Raw genomic sequence first — 27,632 nt, 5'->3', positions numbered from 1 at the left:
CATCCTTTCACTAGTTTTTTGTCTGTCCCTACCAATTAATAGAATTAAACTTGTTGTGTCTTAATGGTAGAGGGAAGAGAAGGAGGAAAAGTCTTATGCAGCTATGTTCTCTATTCAAAAATTATCTCACTGATTCTGTCATCTTTGCACATACRTCATTTCACCTCTCTCTGTGCAGTTTTATTTCCCAGTATGATGAACTGTTAGCTTTTCAGTGAGACCTGCAGGTGATATGTGACAACAGCATCTAGGGCTTTGGTGGATGAGGARTTTGCTAAGATCTAGTCATGTACTTTTGGCCACTAGCTAGGAGAATACACAAACACAGGATCTGTTTCCTGCATSTGCTGCCACCTTAGGCTTCCTTGCCTAAGTAGCAATGAATGTATTTRTGAAGTGTTTCTTACTTTTTCTAGTTACTCTTAATCAGGTCACAACTAGGGGTGTCTGGACATGRCAGAATAACTGATTTCAGTAGAGGCAGTAGGCTCAATAGGAGGATTTAAAGAAATGGGAACTTGGGCCACAGTTTTGTAGTTCAGCCTTAATATTTGCAGTATTTCCAGGTGCTGACTTTGAAACAGACATCCTTCTTTTTTAAGATAATTATGCTTAAACCATTAGAAATTTAATGTTCTCTCCTTCCACTTAAAGAAAATAGCAGTTCAGAAAATGAGAAAAACTTTTTACCTTTTTTTTCTTTTCCATTCATTCTTGTGACCAACACATTCAGGCCTAGAGCCTGCAGTTGGGCCAAAAACCCTACAGGTACCATAAGGACTGAGCTTTTCTAAAAAGTGGAAAAGTGTGGAAAAGTGTGGAAAAAAAAAAAAATCCAGGAGTCTCCCAAAGATGCTTATTTGCCAAAGTCCCTGTAGCAGTGGTGGAAGGAGGGGTGGTTTTTCCAGCATTAGTACTGGAACCAGATGAGTGAATGCCAGCACTGTTTCATTTTCTTCTGCCCCTTCCTCCCAGGCCACTAGTTAAATCTAAAATTAGAGACATCATGCTGCCTCTCCAGCCTCTCTCTCCATCACAAAGCCTGGCCAAGGTACCCTGGCACTGCATTCATCCATGAGTAAAGTGCAGAGGGTTTGTCCCCAGTTTGCTGGCACCCTGCACCTGCTACAGATATGGGGCRTTGGCCCATCAAAACATCTCAACACTGTCCTGTTTGAGGGGACTCCCCCACCTKCTAGGAAGTCAGGAGAGTCCTCTGGATTGCTAATAATTTGGTGTTTGAAGTGATATGGCTTCTTTTAGAGGAGCAGGTGAGCATCACTACCTCTCCCAGAGGGTTTTGGCAGCCTCTGAAGAAGAGGGAGGGAGGRTTGGGGTCCGGGTCCCATGAGGCAGGCTCAAGTCAGGGTCTCCTCCCATGGGATACACTCTGCTGTGAGTGTGAGGCCGCCGGTGGCCGGGGTGTGTTGCACCCCGATCTCTCCCTTCACCGTGTCTGGGTGTGCGGTGCCCGTGGGAGGCTTTGGAAGAGTCGCACCTTGGCTGGCTGCCCTGCCCAGCTCAGGAGAGGCCACCTGGGACACACACACACCTACAGAGACCTTCCAGTCTTGCCAACTTAAAATACAGGCAGCTGCTTTAAGTGCCTCAAGGGTTTGGGGATCACAGCCTTGGAGTTCAGCACCTCAGTTCCTCTTTAAGYGCCAGAGCAGGATGGGCCTCCGGGGAAAAATGTATCAGGGAATTTCTCTGGCTTTATTTCCTGTAATTAGTGGCCTCAAAAATGAGAGAACTACCACTTTAGAGCATTAATGTATTTACACACCCACATGTAACATCTACTTGCCTCTGTAACAGCAAACTTTCAAATTAAAGGTAACTTCCCCAGCATTAGTTCATTTGTGCCGCAGAAGGAAAGCATCCAGATGCAAGACAGCAATTAGGCATGTACTTAGTTGTGGGTTTAACCCTGTCCTCTGTGTTTTCCTGAATTGGGGCCTTTGACCCAGTCCTTCAGACGCTGGGGCACACACCTACCTGCACGGCCATGATTAGCTCCAAGTGCAGCTACGTAACTTCAAGTGGATGTCGCAGTGCCTGCAAGGAGTTGCACAACAGTGGTAGAGGCAAGACTCTACATTATCCTGCTGCTGGAAACTCAGGGTCATTTCAAACTATCCCCTTCTCCTTTCTGCCTGTTTTGAGGCYCCTGGTGTTTTCTGTCAAGATTTGAAATGCCACCTTCAGATAGTGCTGTTGTCCACTAAACAGTTTCAGGTATAGTGTCACAAGACTTCTGTGGTCTACTAAAAATAAATTTTTGGTAATTTGTTAAATATGCTTARCCTCATTCAACTGCTCCTTCAGATTGTCTTTTATTCTGTGAAATTTTGTTTAGCAAAGACTGAGGAAATTTGCTTTGCTGGATCCATATAGTGTAGAATTTCWTTCTTACCTCAACATGGAAGGTTTATTTTGGAATGGAGGGGTAGAGAAGGTAACAGTTAAAAAAAAACAAACAAAACTAAACAACAAAAACCAAACAAAATCCAAACAATTGCTTTGRCTCAGGACATGACTATTTGATAATAATGTTCATATATTGCAATCATATGATGCAACTTCCTGCTGCTCATGTCATGTTTGTCTCCTCAGTCAAGTACGGGCAGGTGACATCTTTTGGTCAAGCTTCAGAAAAAAAGTTCAAGTTGGGGGAAGACAATTTGCATATTTACAAAATATTTGGCAATCTTTTCATTAACAGGTTTAACAAAGCATTATTTCAACTGTTTCCGGTTCTGTGTAGATTAACCTCTTAATGCTTTTTTCCTTAAACGCGATTTATTCTTCTCTTTTTCCTGCTGGCCCTGACATGCTGGCCGTTAGCTCAGCCCTGTCACTCGCTTTCCCTTTTGTTTATGGGCAGTTTCACTTTCTGGTTTTGAAGCTTTTCTGTTTGGGTTGAGAGGAAACATCTGCACTTGCTTAAAAAAATGCCTCCTGGAATGTTCAAAAGGGCTCAGGAAAATGATTTTTAAATTATATGAAAGGTTGTCTTCACAAAACCAGAATTTGGGGGCTGAAGTTGACTTAATATTGAGAATTATTTGAAGGCTCCCTGAAAGACCTTCTCTGAGCAAAAGGTTTTTCAAAGGCATGTCACACTGCTGTGGACACATTTAGAAAACAGATGATCAAATTATGTACTTCTAAGTGTTGGTCTCCATTCTCATTTTGAGTGGAAACAGTCTTTGTTTTGCCCGCTTCACAACTTCGAGGTTCTCTTTCTACTAGCAAAAGAGGTGCTTAATTTAGATCGAAAATGTGAATCGGCATAATTAAGCTCCACCACTCGACGTGTTCAGTACCATCTCACTCCTGAAATTACTACTGAAATTACTGTCTGCCTACAACCGTTTTTCAAGTTTTTAGAAAAGAACAGATCATTGTTTTTACGAAATCTTTCTCAGGCTACAAGCTCAGAGCACAAGAGCTGAGAGCAAAGGCTATAGCTCTGCAGCAGTCTGTAGCTGGAACACCCACATTGGAGTGACTTCAGGCAGCCCCTCCACTCGAGTTTTATTAACACTTAAAAGTAACAGGAGTTTTGTTCCTTTTTCTCTTGCACGCACTCATTAATCTCRGATCTGGGCAAATAATCTGTTGACCTCAGTTAGAAGTGGATCAGGCTCCTCAAGAGGCACATCTGGGCTTTTTTTTCTTTCTTTCCCTCCCCCCCAATCAGGAACTTTAAAATGCAGCTGCACTGTTCTTGTTTTGTCATGAATCTCTTTYCTGTGTGTCTCTGACCACAGAAACTAGACAGATCTTGGAAGAGTATGTGCCTGTATTTAGTGTATATGTGTGTGTGTGTGTTTGTGTGTGTGTATGGGGGGGAAGAAATGCATTTCAGGAGTGAGAGGGAGACATTCTTATTGGTAAAAACTTAAATCTAAAATCACAAGTTAAAAAAAATATATAAAAAATATATCTCTTTAACTTAGAAGTATGGCTCCTTTAAGAGCAACAAGAAAGGTTGTAAACCTCTCAATCAGTTTCAGCCCTGGTTTAAATCCACCTTCAGTATAAAACTAAAGAACCTCTCCTTGGCCCCCGACATTGCCTTCTCTTRTTTTACACAGTGCTGACACACTTGTTTATGTTTTGATTTCTGTGGTGTTCCCAAGTGTCCCTTGTGCTCAGGTAATAGAGGAAAAAGCCAAGAGGGGATTTATGGACCAAAGATAGCTTGCAAACTAAAGAGAGATGTCACAGTTAAACTTGAAAAATATTCTTTAGATATCATAACTCCTGTCTACACYTGAAAAGTAGTAGGAGCAAGGGCTTTACCAGGAAAATTCAGAAGGGAAGAAAAGAGCAATTACCTTTAGTCAGTCAAGAGAGGGCATGGGATTGTTACACAAAGAAAGTTTCGATCTCTGCGTGAGCTTCCTTTCTGTTACTCCTGGGCTTGCTCCTGCGCGTAAGGCACGTACATCCCCACCCTCGTGTTTAACCTTGTGACAGTGGGAGCTGTTCCTCCAGCTGAAGTGGCCCCAGTTTCTCTATCACTTTTCCAGCACCACCAGCATTTCTCCTTCCTCTTCCCCTCCCCCTGGGTTTTTTTCTTTAAAAGAGAAAAGTGTCAATTTGAACTTCCTGCTTGACAGACCCCACTGAGAAACTGATACGGGCCTGATAAGGTGGTATTTATTTATTTTTTCTGCTGCAAGGCTTCACAAGTCCCTCTTCCCACCCCCCTGTCCAGCTTTCAGTACTGCCTGGTCTTGATACTTCCCGATGCTGATAGTGTCACCGGGAATGTTTGCTCTGAGACACTGCTGTGGTGAAAGGCAGCTGATAAGAAGATACAGATAATACTATCCACAGTGCCATTGTGGAGCTTCTTGAACCTAGTGGGACCTCTGTGCTTGTGCCCAAAAATCTGGGTGACATTTAGAAAATGAGTTTCCTGCCCAGGGGTATAGACAAAATGACCAAAGAAAGTAGATGGTTTTTAAAGCCAGACAACACAACATGTTATTACTTTATTTTTGATACAGCTCTGCATTAAACATTAGACACCAAGAGAAGTAATTGGGAAGCCATCTGTGCAATTATGTGTGCACATGCTTGCTGTACAACAATTTTAAGTTTTATCATAAATGTTTCAATTTAATTTAACTGTGTTCAGTTGCATTTCATTGCGGCTTGAAAAYACACAAACGACTCACAAATCTCAAACTAAATTTGCTTGCTACTATTTTAATGCCATTTCAAAAAAGATGCTACTGTATAGTGGGTTGCTGTAAGTAGGAGCATGCTTTGAAGGCAGCTGTTTTCTTGGATGCATTTAATAAATGGCTGTTTCTTTGCCTTATAGGGTAATGTTGCCCAGTGATAGATTCCATCAGAGTAGTGAATAGTGAAGCAAAGAATTCGTGTTGAGAGCGGCCTGGTCATTGCCTGTTCTCATGTTCCTCACTGGGTTCAGATGATCCTCCAAAAATCAGAAATAACTGTTTCTCACTTCAGATAGTGAAGTAAGAACAGTCTGTCATGGAAGCAGAAACGTTTCCAAAGGACTGGGATGTTTTTGAGTCACGTACTTATTGGCTTGTACCTCCCGATGGAAAGCCTTGCTCTAACTAACCATGATTATGAAACCCATAGTTTTACCCCCTATAATAAAATATCTTACAAGAAATCAAGATTACRTAACAAAGATAAAGGCAGACTTGTTTTTCTACTGAAGACATCTTTCAGTGTGCTGTTAAAGTTGTATTATGTCCAGATAGGGAGGTCTTTGAATACAAATAAATAGAGTATGTACTGAACTGAGATGAATGGATATGAGCTTCTATTTCCTTCTAAATACATATTTCTTTTTCCTTTTTTTAAAAGCACATTTCAGCTTAAACTGGAGCCAACCAGTCTTGCTTTCTTTTGCTTTGCTTCAGCATTTTTTTTATAAAGTACAGCTGTAAGCAGAGGAGTTTTGCATAGACTGAATGCCACAGAAATCTGCAGTAAATAGTCTGCTTTGTTGTAGATGTTCCTAAGCAGTATATTTAATGAGTAATGATCTGTTTACTGATGGAGAATACCTTCTCTTTGAAGAAGGCTTTCATCCTAGCCAGCCATGGTTTTTTTGGTACTGTAAGTAATTGAACTGGCTGGTGAAGTGACTGCTGCGGTTTGGCAAAACCCGATTTGTCATGCCTTGTTATTTTACTGAGGAACATTTCTGGGAGCTTGTGTTCTGCAAAGTCCTTCTGTTAAAACCTGTATTGTGAACAAATGCTCGTTACCACRTTTATTAGAAATACTGCTTAAAGAGACATTCAACAGTGAAGCTAGTCAAATTTAAGGGGAAAGAAAGGTGAAATCAGTTTGCAGAGTGGAGACTGGCAATCTGCAAATGCATCATCATCCACATCTCTATGTACTGGTATCCCTTAAATTAACAATGCTTTTTACTAACACTTAATACCAGGAGGCATTTTTCGAACACAAAAATTACTTTTCTGGCAAAGTTAAATGATTGCTAATTTCTGAGAATAGCCCTTCCTTCCCACTAAACTTGTAGGAGTTAGATTTTGTTTTGAAAAGAGATAATGCCAGTGACATATCTAAATAATCATTATCTTGTCTTTGTATTTCAGCACAAACCCACGTTAATCCAAAGCAGCACAGTGCTGATAAAGATGAGCTTTATCAGAAAAGCATCCCAAAGAAGGAGCACAGTGTGAAAGAAATCCTGAAAATGGAATCCAACCCTCCAAAAGGAAAAGACTTCTTTCAGACCAACATTTCGCCAGTTACTCCAGAAAAAGACTTGGATGATTTACGTAAGAACTATAGCCCGGAGAGGTGTTTCTTCCCTCGAGTTGTCTACCCGATCCGACCTCACATTCCAGAAGACTATCTGAAAGCTTCCTTAGCGTACGGCATGGACAGACCCAGCTACATTACCCACTCACCCATCCAGGCCTCTACTACACCGAGTCCTTCCGGGAGGAGCAGCCCAGACCAAAGTTTAAAAAGTTCAAGCCCTCACAGTAGTCCAGGGGTCACGGTTTCACCTCTGGCACCTACTTCCCAAGAGCACAGAGAGCCATACTCTTACTTGAATGGATCGTATGGCTCAGAAGGATTGGGGTCTTATCCTGGATATGCACCCCCTGGCCACCTCTCACCTGCCTTTCTACCATCCTACAACCACCATTACCCCAAATTTCTGTTACCTCCGTTCAATATGAGCTGTAATAACCTGAGCGCTTTGAACAATATCAATGGCATCAACAATTTCAATCTGTTCCCAMGGATGTATCCTCTTTACGGCAACCTGCTCAGCGGGGGTAGCCTTTCCCACCACATGCTGACCCCCACCACGCTGCCCAGCTCCTTGCCCAGCGAAGGAGGCCGTCGATTGCTGCAGCCTGATCATCCCAGAGACTTCCTCATACCAGCACCCAACAGTGCCTTCTCTGTCACGGGCGCTGCTGCCAGCATGAAGGACAAGCCATGCAGCCCTACCAGCGGGTCCCCCACCGCTGGTACAGCAGCCAGTTCGGAACACATAATGCAACCTAAACCTACCTCAGTGGTGTTGGCTGCCACCGGCGGTGAAGAAGCCATGAATCTCATTAAAAGTAAGAGGAATGTGACCGGTTACAAAACCCTCCCATATCCACTGAAGAAGCAGAATGGGAAGATCAAGTACGAATGCAATGTTTGCTCCAAGACCTTTGGCCAGCTCTCCAACCTGAAGGTAGGCAATGGAGAATAAGATGGGAGCCTTTTTTGAAGGCTCAGGTTTCTCCCTGTAGATTTTTGAGGAGAAGCAGGGTCAGGCCTCCCTTTCATGTCAGGCTGTTTGTGCGTCTGGGGTAACACAGCATCCCCCAGCAAGAAAGCGTGGCTGAGTGTTTTAATACTGACTCCACCTAATTAACTAGATAACATTCTATTCTGGCAATGGGGCTCTTCCACTGACTTTTGGAAACATCTGAAAGCACTTTTGTTGTAGTACTGGAAACTGCAAATTGTTAATTGCTTTGTCTCTCCCTAGGTGCACCTCCGAGTACACAGCGGAGAGAGACCATTTAAATGCCAGACTTGCAATAAGGGCTTCACGCAGCTGGCTCACCTCCAGAAGCACTATCTGGTACACACGGGAGAAAAACCCCACGAGTGTCAGGTATGTAACATAGAGAGAGAGATGATTCCTTCTGAGGCCGAAGGGATGGCAGGGCTTTGCACACCCCATACACTGTGCAGGGAGGGCTGAGGGACGAACCCTTGGCTGCTCAGGGTCGGAGTCTGCACCACAGCCAGGCGCAGCCCTGGTGCAGCAGCGTTGGTGAGACAGCACGATTCCCTGCAGCCTGCTAGAGCAACATCTGCCTGATACAGTTTTGCCATCAACCACGCTCAAAATGACATTCAGTAATATTTAAATAAAAAAGGTGGGGKTTTTTTCCCTTTTGTGAGAAAGTGTGAAGATACAGAAAGCTGCTGCTTCATCCTGCCGTCTCCTCCTCCTAGGTGTCTGTGATTTAAACCATAAAATCCCCTCCCACTCATTCGCTGTTTCTCTGCCACCCCCCACATTAGGTTTGTCACAAGCGGTTCAGCAGCACCAGCAATCTCAAAACCCACCTGCGGCTCCACTCTGGAGAGAAGCCTTACCAGTGCAAGCTCTGCCCAGCCAAATTCACCCAGTTTGTGCACCTGAAGCTGCACAAGCGTCTCCACACCCGCGAACGCCCCCACAAATGCATCCACTGCCACAAGAGCTACATTCACCTCTGCAGCCTCCAGGTCCACCTGAAGGGCAATTGTCCCGTGGCCCCTGCCTCCGGGCTCTCCATGGAGGACCTGAACCGAATCAATGAGGAGATCGAGAAGTTTGACATCAGTGACAATGCCGACAAGTTGGAAGAAGTGGAGGACAATATCGACTTAACATCGATCGTGGAGAAGGATATACTGGCCATGCTCAGGAGGGAAATGGAAGGAGCTAATCTGAAAGTCTCTCTRCAGAGGAACCTGGGAAATGGGCTTATCTCCTCAGGATGCAACCTTTACGAGTCGTCAGATATGTCAATTATGAAGTTGCCTCACGGTCACCCACTACCTCTGTTACCTGTAAAGGTCAAGCAAGAAACAATTGAACCAATGGACCCTTAAAACTTTTTGGCAAAGTGATTTTTTTATTTATGACTTGGCAAGTCAGGGTGCCTGTAGCAGTTGCTTGTACATAGTGTCAATGCTGCAAAGCAATCTTGGCTTACAGTAGTTTCCCTACGCTCTCCAGCTGAAAGAAGGAACTCCAAAGTTACTGTTTTCTCAGGGCATAAAAAGGGGCAAAGGACTGTGCATTGCCTCGCCAGTTACTAAGAGACAATCATTTATCCATAATTATTTTTTCAATGATAGTACTTCATAATTTATTATGCAATTAATCATTCTAAAAGCAATAATTAGGAAAATGTTTACAATGACTGGAAAATTCATTGTAATTTTTACTTTAAATGTTTTTATTTTTTGTTTTATGACCATTCTTTGTAGATATTTTTTTCTGCACATCTGTTTTAAGAACCTAAGATTAGGGTTTCAGTAAATGTGTTTTATGTACCAATGTCTTTTAAACAAATGTGGTTTTTCATATTGCCAAAGTTGGACATGTGACATACAGAATCCTAGGTCTGTTGGTTTGGAAAAAAATGCTGTGTACTTTCATGAGCAAATCACTCCACTAGGAATTGAAAAGGAAAAAACCAAAAAAACCAAATCAACAGCCCAGAGCAGCAGCAAGCAGGGAAGAAACTTCTTYCCCTGCCTCTCTGAGGAGAGGGGAAAGATTCTTCTAACTGTAGCTCTGCCTGGAACAGACGTGACACAGCAAAAACCAACCTGCCATGGACAATATCACAAGTTTTTAAAAAACAGCTCTAGTCCCACACATTGTCGTGTAATTTTAAGACCAAAGGAATGCATGAGCTTAAAGTGGCTTTTCCAAAATCTCACTCACATTCTTTTGTTTCCAAAAGCAGTTTAAAGACAAAGACTCAAATATTATTAATTATCTGCSCAAAAGGGATTTTTTGGCAGATTTCTTTCTTCTAATTTTTGTTTTATTTTGGGCTTTTTTTTTTGGCCAGAGCCTTCCAGGGATAAAAAAAAAAGGATGGTCAGATTCCCTGAGAAAGAAGGGGTTCAGTTTTACTTGTATTTTTCTCTCCCACTTGCCTGGGTAGAAGTGGGGAAAAAAGTCCTTTCCTGGCACATAAATTTTTTTTCTTCCTTCCTGTACGACTCAGATTTTTCTCAGTATTTGTGTTTGTACATTTTGTGGTTAATTTAATTAAAGAAGAAAAGGGCATTGCAAAGTTGTTGAACAACAATTACCTCAGTGCTTGTGTCCAGTGGTGCAGACAATGCTGTTTTACCTAAATGCTTTGCTACTTTAGAGAAGAAACCAAAATGTGCACAGGGAAAGATAGAATGCACGTCCTTTTATCTTTTTGTTTTGCTAAGCCCAAAGATGATATGGTGATGTTTGAGGTGTAGCAAAGAATACATGTATATTTATAGATATATTTATACCACTATACAATATATGTATATGTATATATATTTATACCACTTAAGTTGTGAGCCAAACCATGTAATAAAACCTATTTTTCATCTAAGTGTGAAAATCAAATGTTATCCCAGTTTTGCAAATAACCAATGACCTCAGAACCAGAAGGTTTTACCTAGGCATTTATCACTTGCAAATACACATGCACAGCTGAAGGTGAAGCTGAACTTGCAAACACATGAATGATGTCATCATCCATCCACGTGTGGCATCTCAGTGAATTTGGTGGGAATGACCCTGTTTGCAGGCCAGGGCTCCTTCTCTCTTGCCACTCTGCTTTGTGGGGGAAGGAGGCTGGTGGTCAGTCAACAGACAGCCAGAAAATGTAGCTGAAAGAACTTGAAGGCCAAAAATGATCCGTGCGTGATGTGGTCACAAATCCCAGTAAGGGCAGGGTGGCAGTCAGCTGGGACAAGGCCCTTGTCTCATCGTGCCCTGCCACTAATGAGTTGCACAGTCAACTCACATGAATATAAGTAGCATTATTACACACCTCCCCTCCGTGTAGCTCTTTTTGTTCATAAAAAAATTTTAAAGTCCACCTCAGCAATTCAGGTTTCGGTGATCTTTTTTTTTTTTTAGCAAACTTCATTTTAATGCCTTCTGTTAAAAAAACCCAAACAATCCTGAAATACACATCTCTCAACACAGCTTTTGAAGGACTCCAGTTCATTACATTTCCACTCCTGCAAATTGTGAGGCTGACATCTTTTAAATGTAGCAATAGTTCATAAATATAGTACTTAATTGTAGGATAAACCAAAGTATCACTACTCTGTCACTGGACACACACTTTTCCTATTATCGCCTGTAGTGCTTTCTTGTATTTGATACAAAATTTACAAGAATTTATAYGCATCAGCTTTAAGAATTGTTACTTCTCTTTACTGTTTCCCCCTTCCCTTAGACGTTTTACATGTGAATGTAGCAACAATCAACAGTGTTTTGGGGGTTTTTTGTCTCTCTTAAGAAAGACTCTGACCAAAGTTAACAGGCTTTTTACTTTGCTAGAACAACAAACTATCATATGTTTACGTATTGGTTTACATCATTATTTATGTGCAAATTGTCAAATGTAAATTAAATATAAGTGTTCATTGCTTTACTGACGCTTCCCTTGTCTTCAATCTCTCTGCACCAACTGGGTGCACATCCCGGTTGTGACCCCTTTGTGCCGAGGGCGATGGTGTCTCCAGCAGTGCTGACTCCTGCCTTTGTGGGTTCTGATTTTCCCTCATTCAAAGCTGCAAACAGCAACGCCACAGCCGAAAACCCTGGTTTTGTTATGTACAGAGGTTTCCTCAGTTTCAGCCGGTACCTTTACAGAGGTTTCCTCAGTTTCAGCCGGTACCTTCTGAAAAAAAAAAAAAAAAAGCCAGTAGTTTTCAGTGTTTCAATGGAAATACGTGAATGCTATCTGCCTCAGATATATATGACCAGGGTTCTCATTTACATTTTTCCAAATGATTGTCATTTCTGGCCTGAAACCCTAACCACCGGGACCACAATGACACACTCAAAATGTCAGTGTGAGACCACTTAGTCCTGTCTCGGCATGGTGGGAATTGCATTCAAAACAAACGGGGATCTGTTGCAAACACTCACAAAGGAGATGTGAACGCGCACTAAATCCAGGGGAAGGTCAAGTGTCCGCACCTCCCTCCCCACCTCAGCCCAAGAGTAACAGCAGACCAGGATGCCCCAGAAAGCTAATTCAACATTTGCTACTTCCATCATTTACCGTGAGATCTAAACCAGAGAGGCCATGTGCTGCCCTGCCCTACCTGAATGTTAAAGAAATAACGTTCCTGCGCATATTGAGACACTCAGCACCGTATGATGTTTTAAAAGTATTTCACTGTCCTCTTAAAAAAATTCATTTAAACATCTGTCTCAAGAATTTGAAATACTGCCAACACCGAACTGTGGAGTTAAGAAAACCAGAGCACTGTTGTCATAAACGTGCCAAATGCAGCATGTTATATTCCTATATTCGACAGAGCTATTGCTGTAATAATTTTTTTAAAAAAAACATAGGATAACCATTACCRCCATAAATCATACTTCATTACTTGGCAAAGCATTAGGTTGTGCTGGAGAGTTATGTCCTGGGGACACTTGTAAGCTTTAGAAGATGTTTAATAAAACACATTACATAAAAAGACAATGCACRTTATAGATCACAGCCTYGCGAGGCCGAGCCSGGCAGCTGCTGCCCGGGTCTCTGGYGGCCCCTGAGCCAGCAATGTGTGCTCCCACCATTGATTCCATGGGATTCAGCTACGGCAAAACCACCAGGATCACCACAGCAGCGTTAGCGAGGGGCAGTGAGGAAAAGCTTGTGGATTTGGGAGCTGCCACAAAACGCAGCGATGCGAGACCGCGTGTCCCCGGCACAGAGCCGCAGGACTGATGTCCATCTTGCTGCCGTCACTGTGGAAGTGTCAAGGGGCCAAAAGTGTTGGGCAATGTGGCCATGCCAGCTGAGCTGCTTTGCCGCAGGACAGGGTGAGTTACAGCCGAGATAGACTCGAGCACAGATTTAGGGAGGATCCTGCCCTTCTGGTTGGTTTATAAAGCCCRGTGCCTCTCAGCTGGGTACTGCGGAGACACCGCTAATTCCCARTGTGGGCAATTATGGCCTTGAGGTCGAAAATGAAAAATGTGACTCACTGAGGGGGTACRAGCCCTTTGGGTTCAAATTGGTGTCTGCCAGTGCACGGCTGCGTCCCAACACGTGCTGGGACCGCGTGGGATGCGGCCCAAAACCTTTGCTGTCATTCACAGGTGTTACATTAGAGTGAGGGAAATAGTTGTGGCTGTAATTAAAGGCAGCCAGGAAACACTTGGCTAATTACTGCGTGAGCCGGAGCTGAGTGGATGCTATGCAGTTGAGGAATGTGCCCGTCATGGGGCAGGTATCTGCAAAACACAGCCTGTCRTGGTGGCTAAAGAAAAACTCACTGRCAGCATCAAAGAGCCGCCCTGGCACTGAGAGGGAGGTTTCCCTCCTTTGCGTGGGGTTGGGGTGCACTGGCGGGGAAAAGGCTGCCTGGTCCGGGATGTGGGGGACAGAGGCTGACATTTTGGCAACTTCAGCACAGTCTTGCCTGGACAGCAGAAAAAACGACTTCTTGTCAAAAATGCGGCACTTCCCAAAACCACAGGTGTTTCATTTTTCATGAGATGCTGGACCAGACCCTTCCTGAAACCAGCATGGCTGCAGCTCTTCCCGTTCTCATGAGAAGCATGTGGAAGAGCTGGCTAAGAGCACATCTGCACGCCAGTCGAGGCCACCTTGGTACCAACTGCCATCAACAATAGTTTCTGACAYGTTGCATGACTGCTGCATTTATAAGAGACTGGGGAACATTTCCCAGCAATTCACGGTGGCAGCCAAACAGAAGAGGGGCCACAAAGCCTCACCAGGACCCTGCTGCCTGACTGCCAACTTCTGATGCAACAYTGTGGTGTTGTCCCATGACAGAGGGGTCAGGTGTCTGCTCAGAGGTGCGTGCAATGAGAATCCCCTTCTGCTTCAAAACCAAAGTATCCTCAGTTTCACCATGAGAGCTTGCAGTTTGGCACAGGTTGGTGCTCTGCACAGGAAAACCCTGCCCAGGAAAGCTGAGATGGTGCTTTCCTGTGCTGGCTGTTCAGCTCTACAAACTGTGGCTGTTCAGCTCTACAAACTTCAGCCTGCACAAGCTCACCTAGGAAAGACCCCTGAGACATGACCCTCAACACCCTTTTCTTGGGCAGGGCAGTGCAGCTCCCTGTGCCAGTCTGGAATCTGAACATCTGTCTCCTGGCACTTCAGGGGCACTGCCAGCCATTACATCTAGTCACAAACTGCTTTCTGGAGCTGGGGCTTACACAGAATAGCTGCCACAATAGAAGCCCAGCAGTGGAGCAAGGATCTGCAGTCACTGGGTGGGTGGCACACGCCCCTGGGAGCTGACCCTCCCCTGCAGGGACCCCCAAGCTGGCAGGGGGGAGCTCTGGCACAGGGCATGCAGGAACTTCTGCTCCTTCTTGACACCAGGGCTTGGGGCAGAAACCTGTGCCCAAAGCATGGGGACAGGCAGCACWGGTGTGTGCACTGGGCAGAGATCTCTRAAAAGAGATGCCTGSCCCTCTGGGAAAGGGAGATGGACRCTCAGAGCTCTCTCTTCCCTGTGAGCTGTCAGCCAGGCACCTTGGTGACATTTGGGTGCAGTGGCCCTTCCTTCCTCCTCCCCAGCTGCACGTGGAGAGATGTTTGGGATGCCAAACCAYTTAGGTAGGTGTGACCAAACAGCCCTATTRAASGGAGMAAAACCAGTATGACTTCCTTATTGTGCCATGATTAATAAAGGCTTTCAGCTCTTTTTCTCCATTAATTGTGAATAAGCAAGTCCTTGATCATTTCCTTATCCAAGGACCGAGTGAGATTCCTTACAGCATTCCTGCCCCARAGTGGCCACACTGTGTTGGGAAGAGAAGTGATTCCTGCAATATTGAAACCACRCACAGCAAAATCAGAGGCTGAAAACCTCTTTCCCAGTTTGCCTGTGCTGAAGATTGAGCTGTCACAATGTGACACCACTCTTGGGTTTAGGGAGATCCAACRTTCCTGCCTTTATCAGTTGAGTTTTACACAGTAAATCCTAACTTACATGAGCAAAGCAGTGGCCAGCTTTTGGGCAGGAAGAGGAGTGTGGCAGGCAGCATTCTGTATGTGATTTCTTGGATATTATTGTTTYCAGCCTCCCTACAGCTTTCCAGTGGCAAAACTCTGCATGAGAACTGTCCCTCTGTGAACCCCAGAAAACATCTTTTTCCCTACCTTCACCTTCTTAGTCTACCTTGCATATTCAGATGACCTTCTGTTTTTAAGGTTCTGTACATCTTTACAGACAAGAAGATCTGCCCTTCTTGTCAGCCTCATAGCCCCATGCAGAAMTTCTTAACTCAGAGGGGCAAGTTTGGTTTCTTCTGGCCACACTGGAGCCATGTCCCTAGGTGGGGACCCAGTTAACCAGGCTGGGTGGTGTCCCAGAGAGATCTCACTTTACTCACAATCAGTCATGAAAAAAACAGAAGTTAAAAATGTTGTAGAAACTGCAACCAGGTGCTAAGGGGAGCAAGAATACATGAAAAGTGAAAATTTGCCTTTTTAATGAGCCGTTACAAGTAAGTTGGGTGTTCAGGATGGAACACACGCCGGTGCCAGTAGTCATTCAGTGAAGATTTGGTGCGTGTGCATGTTTTTAATGAGACCAGAGGGTGCAGAGCAGGGCTCCTTTTCTAACCTATATTGCAGCAATTTGTGCATGTCTGTAGCTGTGGGTGTTATGTGCTTTCTACTCTGAGTGGTAAGTTTCAGTTTGATTCTGCTCTCGAGAGTTGTGGGGACAATTTGCGCTCGCCTTATCAACGCAGAATCCAAATTGCCTCACAGTGCACCCAGCCCCCTGACACTGCATCTGAGAAAATATGCTTTAAGCACAGAGAAATGAGAGAGGTGACAACCAGAGGGCTCTTTCTCAGCAGAGCATCCCAATCTGCCAAAACCCTCACAAGCCAATCAGTGAGGCAATAAGCTGCCTTGAGAGCTGCAGCCAGGACCCCAGTGAGCAGAGCCTGGATCCCAGGGCTGGGGCTCTTATCCTACATCCCTTTTGCCCTAAAATCCTGCTTCAACTCTGTTTCCTTGCACTGATGCCCCAGCACTGAGGGCCCAGCCTGGCTGCTGCAAACTGGGCAGCTGCTGGAGGTGCTCGCCCATCCCCATTCCTCCCTGGGCTGGCCCTGAGCGAGTCTGGCCACAAGCCACAGGCAAAAATTGTGCCCATGTGTAGAGATGGCAGCAAGGGAAGGGCCGGGCAGGYACATCCATGGCCCTTGGGAAGCAGCTCTGGTTTGGCTCCAAAGGCCTGTGGTCTGAACAGAAACCCCTGTGCCCAGCTGCACAGGCAATTTCCAAACGAGCATTGCTATCATCCCATCTGTTTGCTGCAAACACCCATCTTTTGGATTACACACCAGTGTCCCTACTGGCTGTCCCCACACCGGTTGTGACTGAGAGCAGCCATTCAGGAGGAGCTCAGTGTAAAATATCCCGGAAATCCTGGAAATATCCCGGTCCCTACTGCCCTCCTTGGGAGCCACATGCCACAAATCACTGGGAGACCTGTTCCTAAAATACCTGAGAACTTCTAAGATAAAATTATAACTTACATAGCAACTTGGTGCAGATTTCCTTCCTCCCTCAGATCTGCTTGAGTCTGTAATCCCCACCAGATACAATATTCAGGAATTTCTGTGCTGTTTGCTGCACTGTCRTTTATYTTGCTTGACCTCACGAAGCAGCCCRGGCAATGAGGTGGAACAGAGRCTGCAGGTGGACGTGGTTCAAGATCTGCTGGGCAGAGGCAACGTGGCTCAGACCCTTCTGCTGTGTAGGGCAAGGATTATCCTTATCCTCCGAGGGAGCACACAACAGAGAGGCAGGCAGAGGATACAGACCTTAATGGAGGAACAGTGCTCTCTGAATTCCTTCAAAATCTYAGCTACTCATCCAAATTGAGGCCAGAAAACAAGGGCCCTCCCTGACCATTAAACCCATTTCCYGAAGCAGCACACACCCCTACAAAACACTCTAAGTGCCTTGTTAGACATGAACATGCTAAATATCTGTTCTTCGTCACTGGTCTATTGCCCATCATCTCCCTCTGCACCCATTTGCTGCAAGGAAACTCCTCAACCCCATGTGAATCTGACTCCAAAAATATATCCAGGGATGGGCCCAAACACAGAGTTCAGCTACAGGTTCTCGTTTCCCCCAGATTCAAGGTATTTAAGTCTAGGAATATCAGTTGATGTCATTCCTACTCAATTTTTAAAATATTAATTTTCACTGTAATTATTTAGATCAATCTAAACGCCAAGGCAGTGGTGAGTAACTACATAGGGACATATATCCAGGGTCAAACTTATCACAATGGAGATTTGAAGACAAACTTTTAATTTTAATCTAAAAATGTCAGTATTTCAAGGCCAGAGCTATGCAATAAAAACAAGGACCCTGGAGCTAAGATGGCTGTGTTCTGGTTTTGGTGCCTCTACTAACCAGTAGTGAGGTTTGGAACAAGTCAGTTGACCTTCCCATACAGCACCCGATTCATTTGTAGAATAGGTACAAGACTTGTTCAGGCTGTGGTGTAGCACTAATACTTGTACCTTGTTTTGAGATCCTCTGATCTGTAACTGCATGTATTTTGTTTTTCATAGAGAGAACAGGTTGCTTACAGGACTYTCTGCAATACCATAATATTTAGAAATCCTCACTTATGGGCTATGACTACCCTGAACTCAACACAAACTCTCTCTGCCCCAAGGACCTTACAAATGAAGCAGTATTAAAAACCCAAGAAACCACAGTGGCTAGGTGCACAGCTTAAATTTCCATTTTCTCTCAGCATTTTCCCACAAGGGGATTGCATGTGAGAGTACAAAACAGAGAGTCAGATCACGCCTGGATCGGTTGCGCTGGCATGCCATTTGGCAATACAAGAATGACATAAATTAAAGTGAAACCTCTTCACCTCAGCCTCAGTGAAAATGTGAAGAGCAAGGGGGGTAAGGAGGAAGGGGGGATATTGATCCGTATCTACTCAACAGTCAGACCAGYGGTGTGGTGGCAACAAAAGACATGCCTTTGCTTTTTCAGTAACTAATAATCTATAGAGAACCATTTCCTTTTCTGCTATTGAGATAACACATTCGCCACCTCAGYTGCATGCAAATAATTCATGCCTCTGCTTAACTAATTTACCTCTCTAGTGCAGACAGAAGGGCAAAAACCTCCCACCAGCACTGACTGACATGCTGCACTGAAAAAGGAGCCACCTCACCCAGAACTTTCTGAAATGCTTAGATCATTAGAGGACAATTGCACCAAATGCTCTGCAGGAGAGACATGGCTCYGTGAGATTAAATGGGTTATTTTTGCTGGTCTTCAGTCCTGCCTCTGACCCACATATGGTTTGCAGGCTGGAACTGACATTATCCAAAGAAAAGCATTTGATATCTCTGTGCATAGACACAGCTGGTCAACAACTCATCCCAGATTTTAAACACAATGTATTAACTCTCATCTGTTGCCAGAAATTAATATTACATGCTATTAAAAGCCTGGGCCCCCAGAACTGTGCTGAACTGAGTGGGCTTTCACATGGCTTGGAAACAAACAGGTACCAGGTCAGACTGTGTCTGTGTCTGATGGAAACCTTGTTCTAATCAAAACACTGACACCACTTTCACTCGCACACCCTCACCTCTCTCCCTGCATCATCRCACCACAAGCAAGGCTCAAATGTCAAGCACCAAAAGAAGTTATGAAGAGACAGAGTTAATTAAGCTTGTCTGCACAAAGTTCCAGGAGCAGCCCTTGCTTCACACAATCGTTTTCCYGTAGGACTTGTACCTTTCTCAGTGCAAGGCAGGAAATGCCCATCCTGTGTGGGATAGGGCAGGGATGCCATCCCTCTCACCTCATCTTCCTTGCTGGCCACATGGTGCTGGCCTTTGTGCTCCTGTCCCACTCTCCAGCTGGGGCCATTTGCTCCTCAGTGCTTTCAGTGGACATGGAAAGATGGCTGAAGGCTTCACCTGTGTCAGTCAGCATCCATGTGGGAGAGGAAGGTGGTGTTCCTAGGCAGGACTGAAAAAGAAACAAAATACAGGAGTTTAAAATCAAATAAATACTCTATTTGGGTGCCCAGACTTTTCAGGGTAGTTCATCCCATGCTATTTGACTAGCTTATCCTAACTTCAGGGGTCACTGGGAATCCTGAACACCTTCAAACCAAGCACATACAGGGATTACCATACTACCTGACCTGTGAAAACTCAAGTTGAGTGACTTGCTTCATGTTATGCWCARCTCCTTGGGTAACAGCCAGTGGAAAACATTTCCCCTGGGCAGCTCTTCACTCCCTGGCCAAGACAGCCCCTCTATCCAGCCCTCCCTGTTCAACAGAGGCCATCTGCAAGGCGTGGGGTTTACACGTTAGAGCCTCCTTTGGCTCCCGATTCCAAAGGCCAAGGGCAARGGTAACATGTATCCTGTAAAGGCCACATCTTTACATCCATGCAGGACTGACTGAACCTTAATTCCAGCTTTTCTCAGCCTCTGAGTGCCTGACATTGCTGCCTCAGTGCTGCTCTCACCAGCTGCCTGGGCAAACTCTGAGGCTTTGGAAAGCACATGCACTGGGCAAGATTTGTCCGTTCTGTGGCTGTTCCATGGTATGTCAGCACCACACAGCAGGATTGGCACTTCCCATATACCAATCCACCAGCTCTGCTAGCCATGGCACTGTCACCCATGATGGACACCTGCCCAGGAGGGTGATGAACCTTCCACTCTTTCTCTCCATCCCAGTTAGTTTTCTYATTCTCCCCTTCCCTGTGCCCAGCCCTGTCCTCTTGCCTTCTGGATGAGCATCCCTGGGGCTCCCGGATCCCTGCCACTGCTGCCAGCCCTGCCAGCACACTGGCCATGGGGGAAGGTGGCCACCAGCTACTTCAGTCTTCCCAGAAGGAGAATTTCTGGTGAAGTGAAGCAGTGAAACACCACCTTTCTTTGGAAACCCTGGTGCCTCATAAGTGAGGCACACAACTAAGGGCAAAGGTGAGATGAAATACTAAGAGAGAGAAAAAGAAAAAAAAAAAAAAGGAACATCTTTTCACAGTCTGTAGATGCAAAGTGAAACTATTTTGATAGATTCAGCTCTCCCACGTTGAAAGGTCCAGAGTTTCTCATCTCTGACTTTACTCTGAAGCACAAAATTTCACCCATGACTTGACAAACAGCAACATCCATGATGCTTTCTGCCTCCTTAGAAGCCTCTTGCCACCCTGCCAAAGCTTCCTTTGTATTTAGCTGGTTGATATTACCAAATTACTCTTTTTAAAAGGATTTTCCTTATTTTGAYACATCTTACTTTGCTAATACTTTTTCCTGGAGCTGAAAATCCAGTGATATGGARCTAGTACTCTTTTTAGGACACTGACATCTCCATAACTGGATACAGGCAGACAGRGAAGAAAATAACTGGGCCCATGCTRGTAAAATATTCCCTTYACTGGCAAGTGATCACCCCCATTTTTCTGAGAAAATTGCTAATCTGCTGAASTATGCAAGAACCATTTGCCTTCAGCCTCTTCACAGAGATTCACCCAGCTGAGCAGAGGGCAGATCTGTCCATTGRCAGCTTCATTTCAGAGGGTCTTCAACTACAACCCACATAGTGGACATTTAAATCAAATGGCTTCTGCAGAAGCATTTTAAATGAAGAGAAGTGTATTTAAACCTGATTTTACAACAGCTCAGCCATGTGCTTGGCTCCCCATAGTTAGCTCAAAGGGATAACAATTCCATAATCTGCCTTTGAAATTATTCTTGCTTTGCTCTGTTCTGTTTTAGCAAAATAACAACCWAGCCATGATGAAGGAATTGGTAAATGTTTTCGTATGTACTGAAGATCTTTCAAAAGGAAATGGTCTATCTCAAGGAAGTTGCTGAAAGTTTCAAAGGAGTGCGTGACACTCATTAGCTTGTATTGCACAAGGAAACAACCAAGGATTAAAAATCTATTATCCTGGGATTACKCTGAATTTTCCTCCAAGCATTATGAAAGGTTTCTGTCTCCCTGTTGACAAATCATCTTCTACAATGTTGTCTAAATACATAGTACCTCATCCATTCACTGTCACCATTGTTGTACCCTTTGATTCAGAGGAGATAAGAAGATAAGGCAAAAAAAGGAGCACCAGGTGATTGGTTCCGGTGAAATATTCATACCTGATGTGTTGCTTGCTAAGAGCTGATGCTCAGATACTTGGGATATGTTTCCTGCTTACTTTTCTTCCTCATGACAATTCCTTTATTGTTTCTGTATCATCWTGGTCAGTTTGGGCATTGACACATATAGGAGCCCACGAACGCTCTGCTTTGCTTCAGAGAAAACTAATCTAGCTCTAGAATTATTTWTAAAAGCAAGGAATAGGGTAGAACAAAACACAAATTCTATTCTTTGGAGCATTTTTGTCCTAGTATACCCAGAAATTGTGTTTGTCTCCTCACCTCGCTCTAAGGACAGAGGTGGCATTAGTAATACAGAGCATGTCACTCTTCAAGCACTGTTGCAGCTTTTAAAACATAGAGAGCAAATGGCAAATTTACCTTTCATCTCCTTTTGAAATTTAAGTTAGGCCAYATTGGTAACAAGTGAAATTAAACTGGTTGTTGCTGTTTAACTTCTCTGTGCTGTTTCCTCACATGAATTAGTCATKACCAACTCCACTTGGCAACTGTCCTTACAAAAAAACAGAACAGAGAGAAGGGTTAAGCACTCCCATTCAATTTACCCAATAAATTTGTCATACCCCTCATATAGAGTTGTCCCTCCAGTTCTGCCTGTTCCCTAACATATCTGGCAGTTTGAACAATGTTGGCAATATTTGAGCAATTAGGCATTCCAAGTGGAAAGGTTAATACACCTTACCCTCAAATGCAGGGTGTGTTTTGTCTTGTGCCTTTAACCATCCTTGATGAGCATCAATTGCACAACAGCCGTGAAGTAGGAAGGTCTTCTTTCAATTTCAGTAGGGCCAAGCTGGTTTTGGTTAAGCAAAAGGCCACTAGTCCAATGCAAGGACGGGATAAACACACCCTGACTTGAGAGTTATCGAGGCAGATCAGAAAGAGGGAATTTCACAGTGGTTATCACTTTCCGAGTGTCAAATGCGTGGTCACCCTGGCACAGTTGCAAAACCAGGTAAAAGATAACCATAAAAGAAAACCCTCCGATGGAGCTTGGAATAGGTCTGATCAAGGAGGTGTGAGACTTGTGGTTTATTTGCTGCTCTTTTGGTTGAGCAGCCCTGGGGCCTCAGTTACTGTTTTGGCCAGTTCTCGGAGACAGCAATCTGTTTATGGTCCAAGCAGCAAGTTCTTGTTAGGAATGGACAGGGCAGATCCTTGTTCCGGCTGGGACCTGTGAAGATCACAGTCAGCCAGGACAAAACCACCTCCCAAGCCAGCCAGAGAGCCCCCATCCTCAGCCCAAGGCACTGCCCAACTGGAGAGCAGCAGCAAATTGCAAACAAGAGGATCAGCCCGGGTCAGCAGGAGGCCAGCAGCGGCTGGACCGGCTGCCACAGCGCTCCCCTGCCAGCAGCAGGGCACACCCAGCAGCCACCCTGCTGCCCTGCCCGCCAGGGATGCTTGCCTGTGTAGTCAGGACCCAACTTAAGTAAGAAAAAAAAAACAAATCTAAGCAGCAGGGAGAGGTTTTGCAGGTCACAGTCACCAGCAGGTGCCCATCCACCCTGAGCCTTCACAGGAGCTCTGGAGCCCTGGTGGATCAAGGAGGTCAGGTCTGAGCTGTCTACTTACCCTTCCCAYGAGATCTGAAGGGGTCTGAATGACCCAACCTGTGCTTGGGTGCTCCTGCAGGCCCCACATATCTCACCAGGGTCTCATGTGAGGCAGCCCCGTTCTGGTAAAAACTGCTGAGAGTTGGGCAGCCGGCCTCTCTGCTTGTGGCTGGTGGTATTTCCCTTGCTGGGGTGATGTTGATGTTCGTAATGAAGCTTTGGCAGAGAAAGAGAGACATGTTGTAACCATTACCAGACTTYACATTTAGAATTTATCTCAGGAAAGGACAAAGGATAACTCAGCTTGATTAGGTTTTTGTRCAAGTTTGGGTCTACACTCTCCATTGGAGTGCCAGTCCTGGTCTTCACCRTTTTCTTCCTCTGACCCAGAAAAACTTGATCACAAAAATAATGTTAGTTAGAAAATAATGGAACTGATAAGTCATTGCAGGCACATGTGTGTCTCATTATACATCAGTTCGGTTTCACTATATATTTTACACAATGTAACATAAATTTCACTACGCACCACAAGTATTTCAATATGTGATAGTCAGAAAGTGGCAGTTTACACTAAAAGTTTCAGTATGTGGTAGGATATTTCAAATACTATAAATTCTCCTTTTAAATGAAATRCATTGTGTAGATTAGTAAGAAATGCAGTTGTTTTAGTTTACTCAATGTGGTTTTCTTTCAGAACAGTATTTTAGTACTGTGCTGYTCAATTTCCATGTTTATTTTATTAATACATATTAATGGATAATTAAGTGAAAATTCATTAAATATACACCACACAGGGCTCAGGCAGGAGTTCTATTTCTTAGATCTTTTATCTCAGCTCAATTTATACCATATTAACAAACACACTGTATTTACAGRGACTACATTAATGAACAGAATAAACTTCCTGCTTGAGCCTTGTTATCAGCCTATTTTTTAAAATGAATTTTCTTTGAGCAAATCAAATTTGAAGGATCTGAAATCCCCTGTGAGGGTGAATTTTTAAAGCAACAGGCAAGCATTTCCAGGGTTTGCACTGATTCACCATTTATGGCAGACAATCACCATTTCTGTCACAATCAGCAGCAGAGGAATTAGCGCTGCCAGTGCTGTGCTGCTCCTCACAGCTTCGATCAGTTGTCCATGGAARTATCATGCCAACCAGGCCTTTTCCTGGCAAACCTAATCCCAGTTACTGAAWATAGGTATTCATTGTGACCCTGCTACCCCAAAAAGATCTGTCACAGAGCTACCACATCATCCCATTTTCACATGTCACATACTTCAGTGCTGGAGAGCACCGATTACCTTTGAGGGATGCTCGCCAAGAACCAAGAGCATATCAAAAATAACCTCATGGACTAGTAAAGCCAAGACACATCTGGCAGCAAGGACCATCCTCTGCAACCTCGGTCAAAGCTACAGTAACATTTCCAGACTGGTGCAGCAAAGCCATTTCCCCACATCCAGTACTGAACTACCATCAGAAATGCAGAAAGAAGAAAAAAAATTAGGCTAATTTTTGGTTATGAATTCTCCCTCATTCTCATCTCCTCTAAACAGAAGCCACACCAAGAACAGTTCCATGCAAAGTTCTATTTCAGTCAAAAAACAGCCTCAGCAGAGAGCATGGGCCAACGCTGAACTCCAGCCCGAGAAAGAAACATCAGTCAGGTAACTCTGCTCTGCCTTCTGCYCCTCAAGATATAATCACATGGGTAATTTTCTAGAACTTCTCTCCCAATAATTTCAAAATGTTAATGCTCTCTACTGTAGTTTAGTGTTCAGCAGGACCAGAGGCCTCACCTGCCCCKTCTCACTCTCGAAAGACAAGGGTGACCCTGCACCAGCGTGACTTTGGGCAAGCTGCTTAGAGAGTTACAAAGGCCTGGCTTAATTAGAAACTGGGTCTTTTAACGTAACTGCCTGCCCCATGGCAGACCCAGCAGACCTCATTGGCTCCCTGCCAAATAGTTCAAGCACCTCTTAACCAACGAAAAGGTAAAGAGCTTGGGCTGTAACGTGCTGGATTTCAGCCCAGCAGCTTCAAATCTCCTAACCCRCAAGAGCAGCTTATCTGTGGAGGTCAGAGACCTCAACAAAGCCCTGTTAACAAGTGCCTGCTGGCACAAGCTCRAAAGTTTCTCTCTCCAGATTGCAGCAGTTCCTGGGTTTCTTACAAGTGTGGCAAAAAGGGCCACCRAAGTGGCCAGTGACACACTCAGGGCTGGCTGAGTCTGCTTATGCTAATTTATTTGGCAAAACATGTCACCATGAGTGAGGTTCCTTAGCTGGCAGGAGTTGGAACTGAATGCATCCAAAGCAAGCATAAACCTTAACTATCCTACTCATCCAAAGTTTAAAACCATGGCCCACAATTTTTCTTACCTGTAGTCCCTGACTAGCATAACAAACAAATTCTGCCCTAGACACACAAATCAAAGCTTGTGAGCTGTGTCAGATGCTCCCAAGGACTGGGCTGAAGGGAATACCAATGTTTCTGTCACACATGAGGCATGGGGACAGTCCAGATTTGCAGTGATTACTGCTTTCATGCTAGCTAGGGACTGGGTGCAATGGGAGCTGCCTTCCTGTGCCAAGCCTGAAGACCTGACCCATGAGTTTTCCCATCTGCCTCCTCAGTGGCTGCTTGAGAGGAGCCCTGCTGTCTGCCTGAGGGTCTCTCTTTTGGACTGGGTAAGACCTGGGCTCCTGTCTCCCTTTAATAAGCTATTTGGGATGAAATAAAGGTAATGGTTTTACATGCATGTCTGTTTTTTAGCATGATTAAACCTGAGCTGTCCCTGTTGCTGTTCAAAAAAAAGGACAAGCAACAACAGTGCAAGCTTTCCCATATTCACTTGCTCCCRTGTTAGATCTGGGCTAAGATATACACAAAGCAATGTATTTATGCCCTAGATTCCACTGCTGATACTGCCAGCAAAAGCTAAATTACAGTGATTTTCCTGTAGTCAGGCTGCTAGTCCAACAAGTTTTGGAAGGAAGCAAACGTATTACACACATCCTCCAAGTCCCCTCCTAGGCACTGTCAGGCTATAATTTTAGCTTACTCTTATTATTACCATGTATAATTGGTGTTGAGCCATCCTTTAGCCATCATGAAAGTTACATTATCAAAGCTGTTGCATTACTTTCACTAACTCATCTTGCCCAAAGTTTTTAGTATTTCTCAACCGACAAGGCAGAGCAGCAGCAGAAGCTGACAAAACACACACCAACTCATTGATCAAATCCAAACCTTTTCATTTGACCCAAGCAAGTTTCACTTGTAGGCTAATCCAAACGATTTCAGGAAAAGACGTTGCCATGCAGCTTGCAGTATCTGCTGTGGTGATTTCAGAAGCAGCTGAGGCTTGAAGTTTCATGTGAGCCAATAACATTTAATGAAGGACCTTTTCATCTTTGTTTCCTGAAGAGTAGGACCATTCACAGCATATAATGAAGTTGATGAGTTTCTGTTGTTTTGATTGTGACCTGCCTTTTTTTTCCCCTCTTTACTCAGCTCTGTCTGAAGCGAATATCTACTTACCAAATTTCTTCTGTTTGGAACCAATGCATCTCTATCTATGCAAATCTGAGAGGGGAGATGCTCCCAACAGTTCATGTTCCTGATAGCTGAAACATTCCTGTGGAACATCTCTGCCACATTCRTGTTTTATGGACATTTCTCTCTTTGAAGCCAACTTCTACAGATTTTCACATAGAAGATTTTCATCAGTCTCATTTCCTCCATCTGTAGCAGCAAAACATTWTCATCAGCATGCAACCTTGTGAAGCGACACCTTAAAGAAAAAAACTTGATAAAAAATGTTGTCTTGGCATGATGTGAAAATTTTCCACACCAGCAGCTTCCCGCACTGTTTTCTGCTGATTTTAATCAAATCAACATTTCATYGTTTTAAAAATAGAATATTGGTACTTCAACAACAGACTGCAACAAACAGCATTCTGCTGGTCCTGAGGAAACAAACCAGTTAGACTCAAACCCTCTCATTCATTGCTGCACATCCCTTCCTCTCCCTGATGTTCTCTTCTGGACAGAGGAAGCAGCTTTGCTTTAGTTGTAGGATCACTTCAGAGTTTTGGTGGGAAAAAGACYTTTCCTCAATGTTCATTCTATGGTTTTTATGCCACGAGACATCAAAAAACYGCAAAATTCAGCATCTGTTGAATTTTGTCTGTTGGACAGAGAGGCATTTCCCTGTTCTGGAACTGGGGTTTGCAATATTGTTTACAAGGATGGCAGACCTCCCAACTTTCATTTGCAAAATGCTCCTCAAATACAGATGAAAGCCATGAAAGAGGCTTGTGGGGTACTTTTTGTATCTTAAGCAAGATGACCAAGTGAAATAAACTGCTTGTCCATTTAAAGAACACTCTGAAGATTGCTCAGTGGCAGGACAATGCATTTTACCTTCTGGACAACTGCAGAACATTAACAAATCACTTCTTTCATGCTGGATTTTTATACCTAGAAATTTCTAGATACCTGCTGGTTCTCGTGTCCTGTGAGCATAGGAAAACACCRAGCATAACACACATTTCATTCTACCACAGTAACAGAAAACAG

General features: G+C 44.2%; 1 protein-coding gene and 1 long non-coding RNA gene across 7 annotated transcripts in view; one reads left to right on the top strand and one right to left on the bottom strand.

Annotated features, from left to right (window-relative positions):
- PRDM1 (PR/SET domain 1) overlaps nt 1–10,281 on the top strand; it is a 98,025-nt gene extending 87,744 nt beyond the window's left edge. For all 5 annotated transcript variants that reach the window (XM_057375415.1, XM_057375414.1, XM_057375417.1 and 2 more), the window contains 3 exons: nt 6,627–7,735; nt 8,036–8,164; nt 8,581–10,281. In XM_057375415.1, coding sequence (XP_057231398.1) covers nt 6,627–7,735; nt 8,036–8,164; nt 8,581–9,156 — 1,814 coding nt within the window. In that variant the 3' untranslated portion in view covers nt 9,157–10,281. The remainder of the gene's footprint in view (nt 1–6,626; nt 7,736–8,035; nt 8,165–8,580) is intronic.
- A 1,652-nt stretch (nt 10,282–11,933) lies between these two features.
- Nucleotides 11,934–27,444, bottom strand: LOC130578962 (uncharacterized). Of its 2 annotated transcripts, XR_008965935.1 has the most exons (5): nt 24,350–27,444; nt 23,061–23,257; nt 21,846–21,973; nt 19,150–19,319; nt 11,934–11,966 (listed from the first exon to the last, which is right to left on the bottom strand). It is a non-coding gene; the product is annotated as an uncharacterized LOC130578962 (long non-coding RNA). The 2 variants fall into 2 exon arrangements; XR_008965934.1 differs by having other exon boundaries at nt 21,846–23,257.
- Nucleotides 27,445–27,632: the final 188 nt, after the last annotated feature.

Source organism: Malurus melanocephalus, unplaced genomic scaffold (assembly GCF_030028575.1).
Source record: "Malurus melanocephalus ecotype Western Australia unplaced genomic scaffold, MMel_1.1 scaffold_248, whole genome shotgun sequence".
Classification (NCBI taxonomy): Eukaryota; Metazoa; Chordata; class Aves; order Passeriformes; family Maluridae; genus Malurus; species Malurus melanocephalus.
The sequence above is the reverse complement of the archived record's forward strand: the minus strand, read 5'-3'. Positions and strand labels throughout refer to the sequence as shown.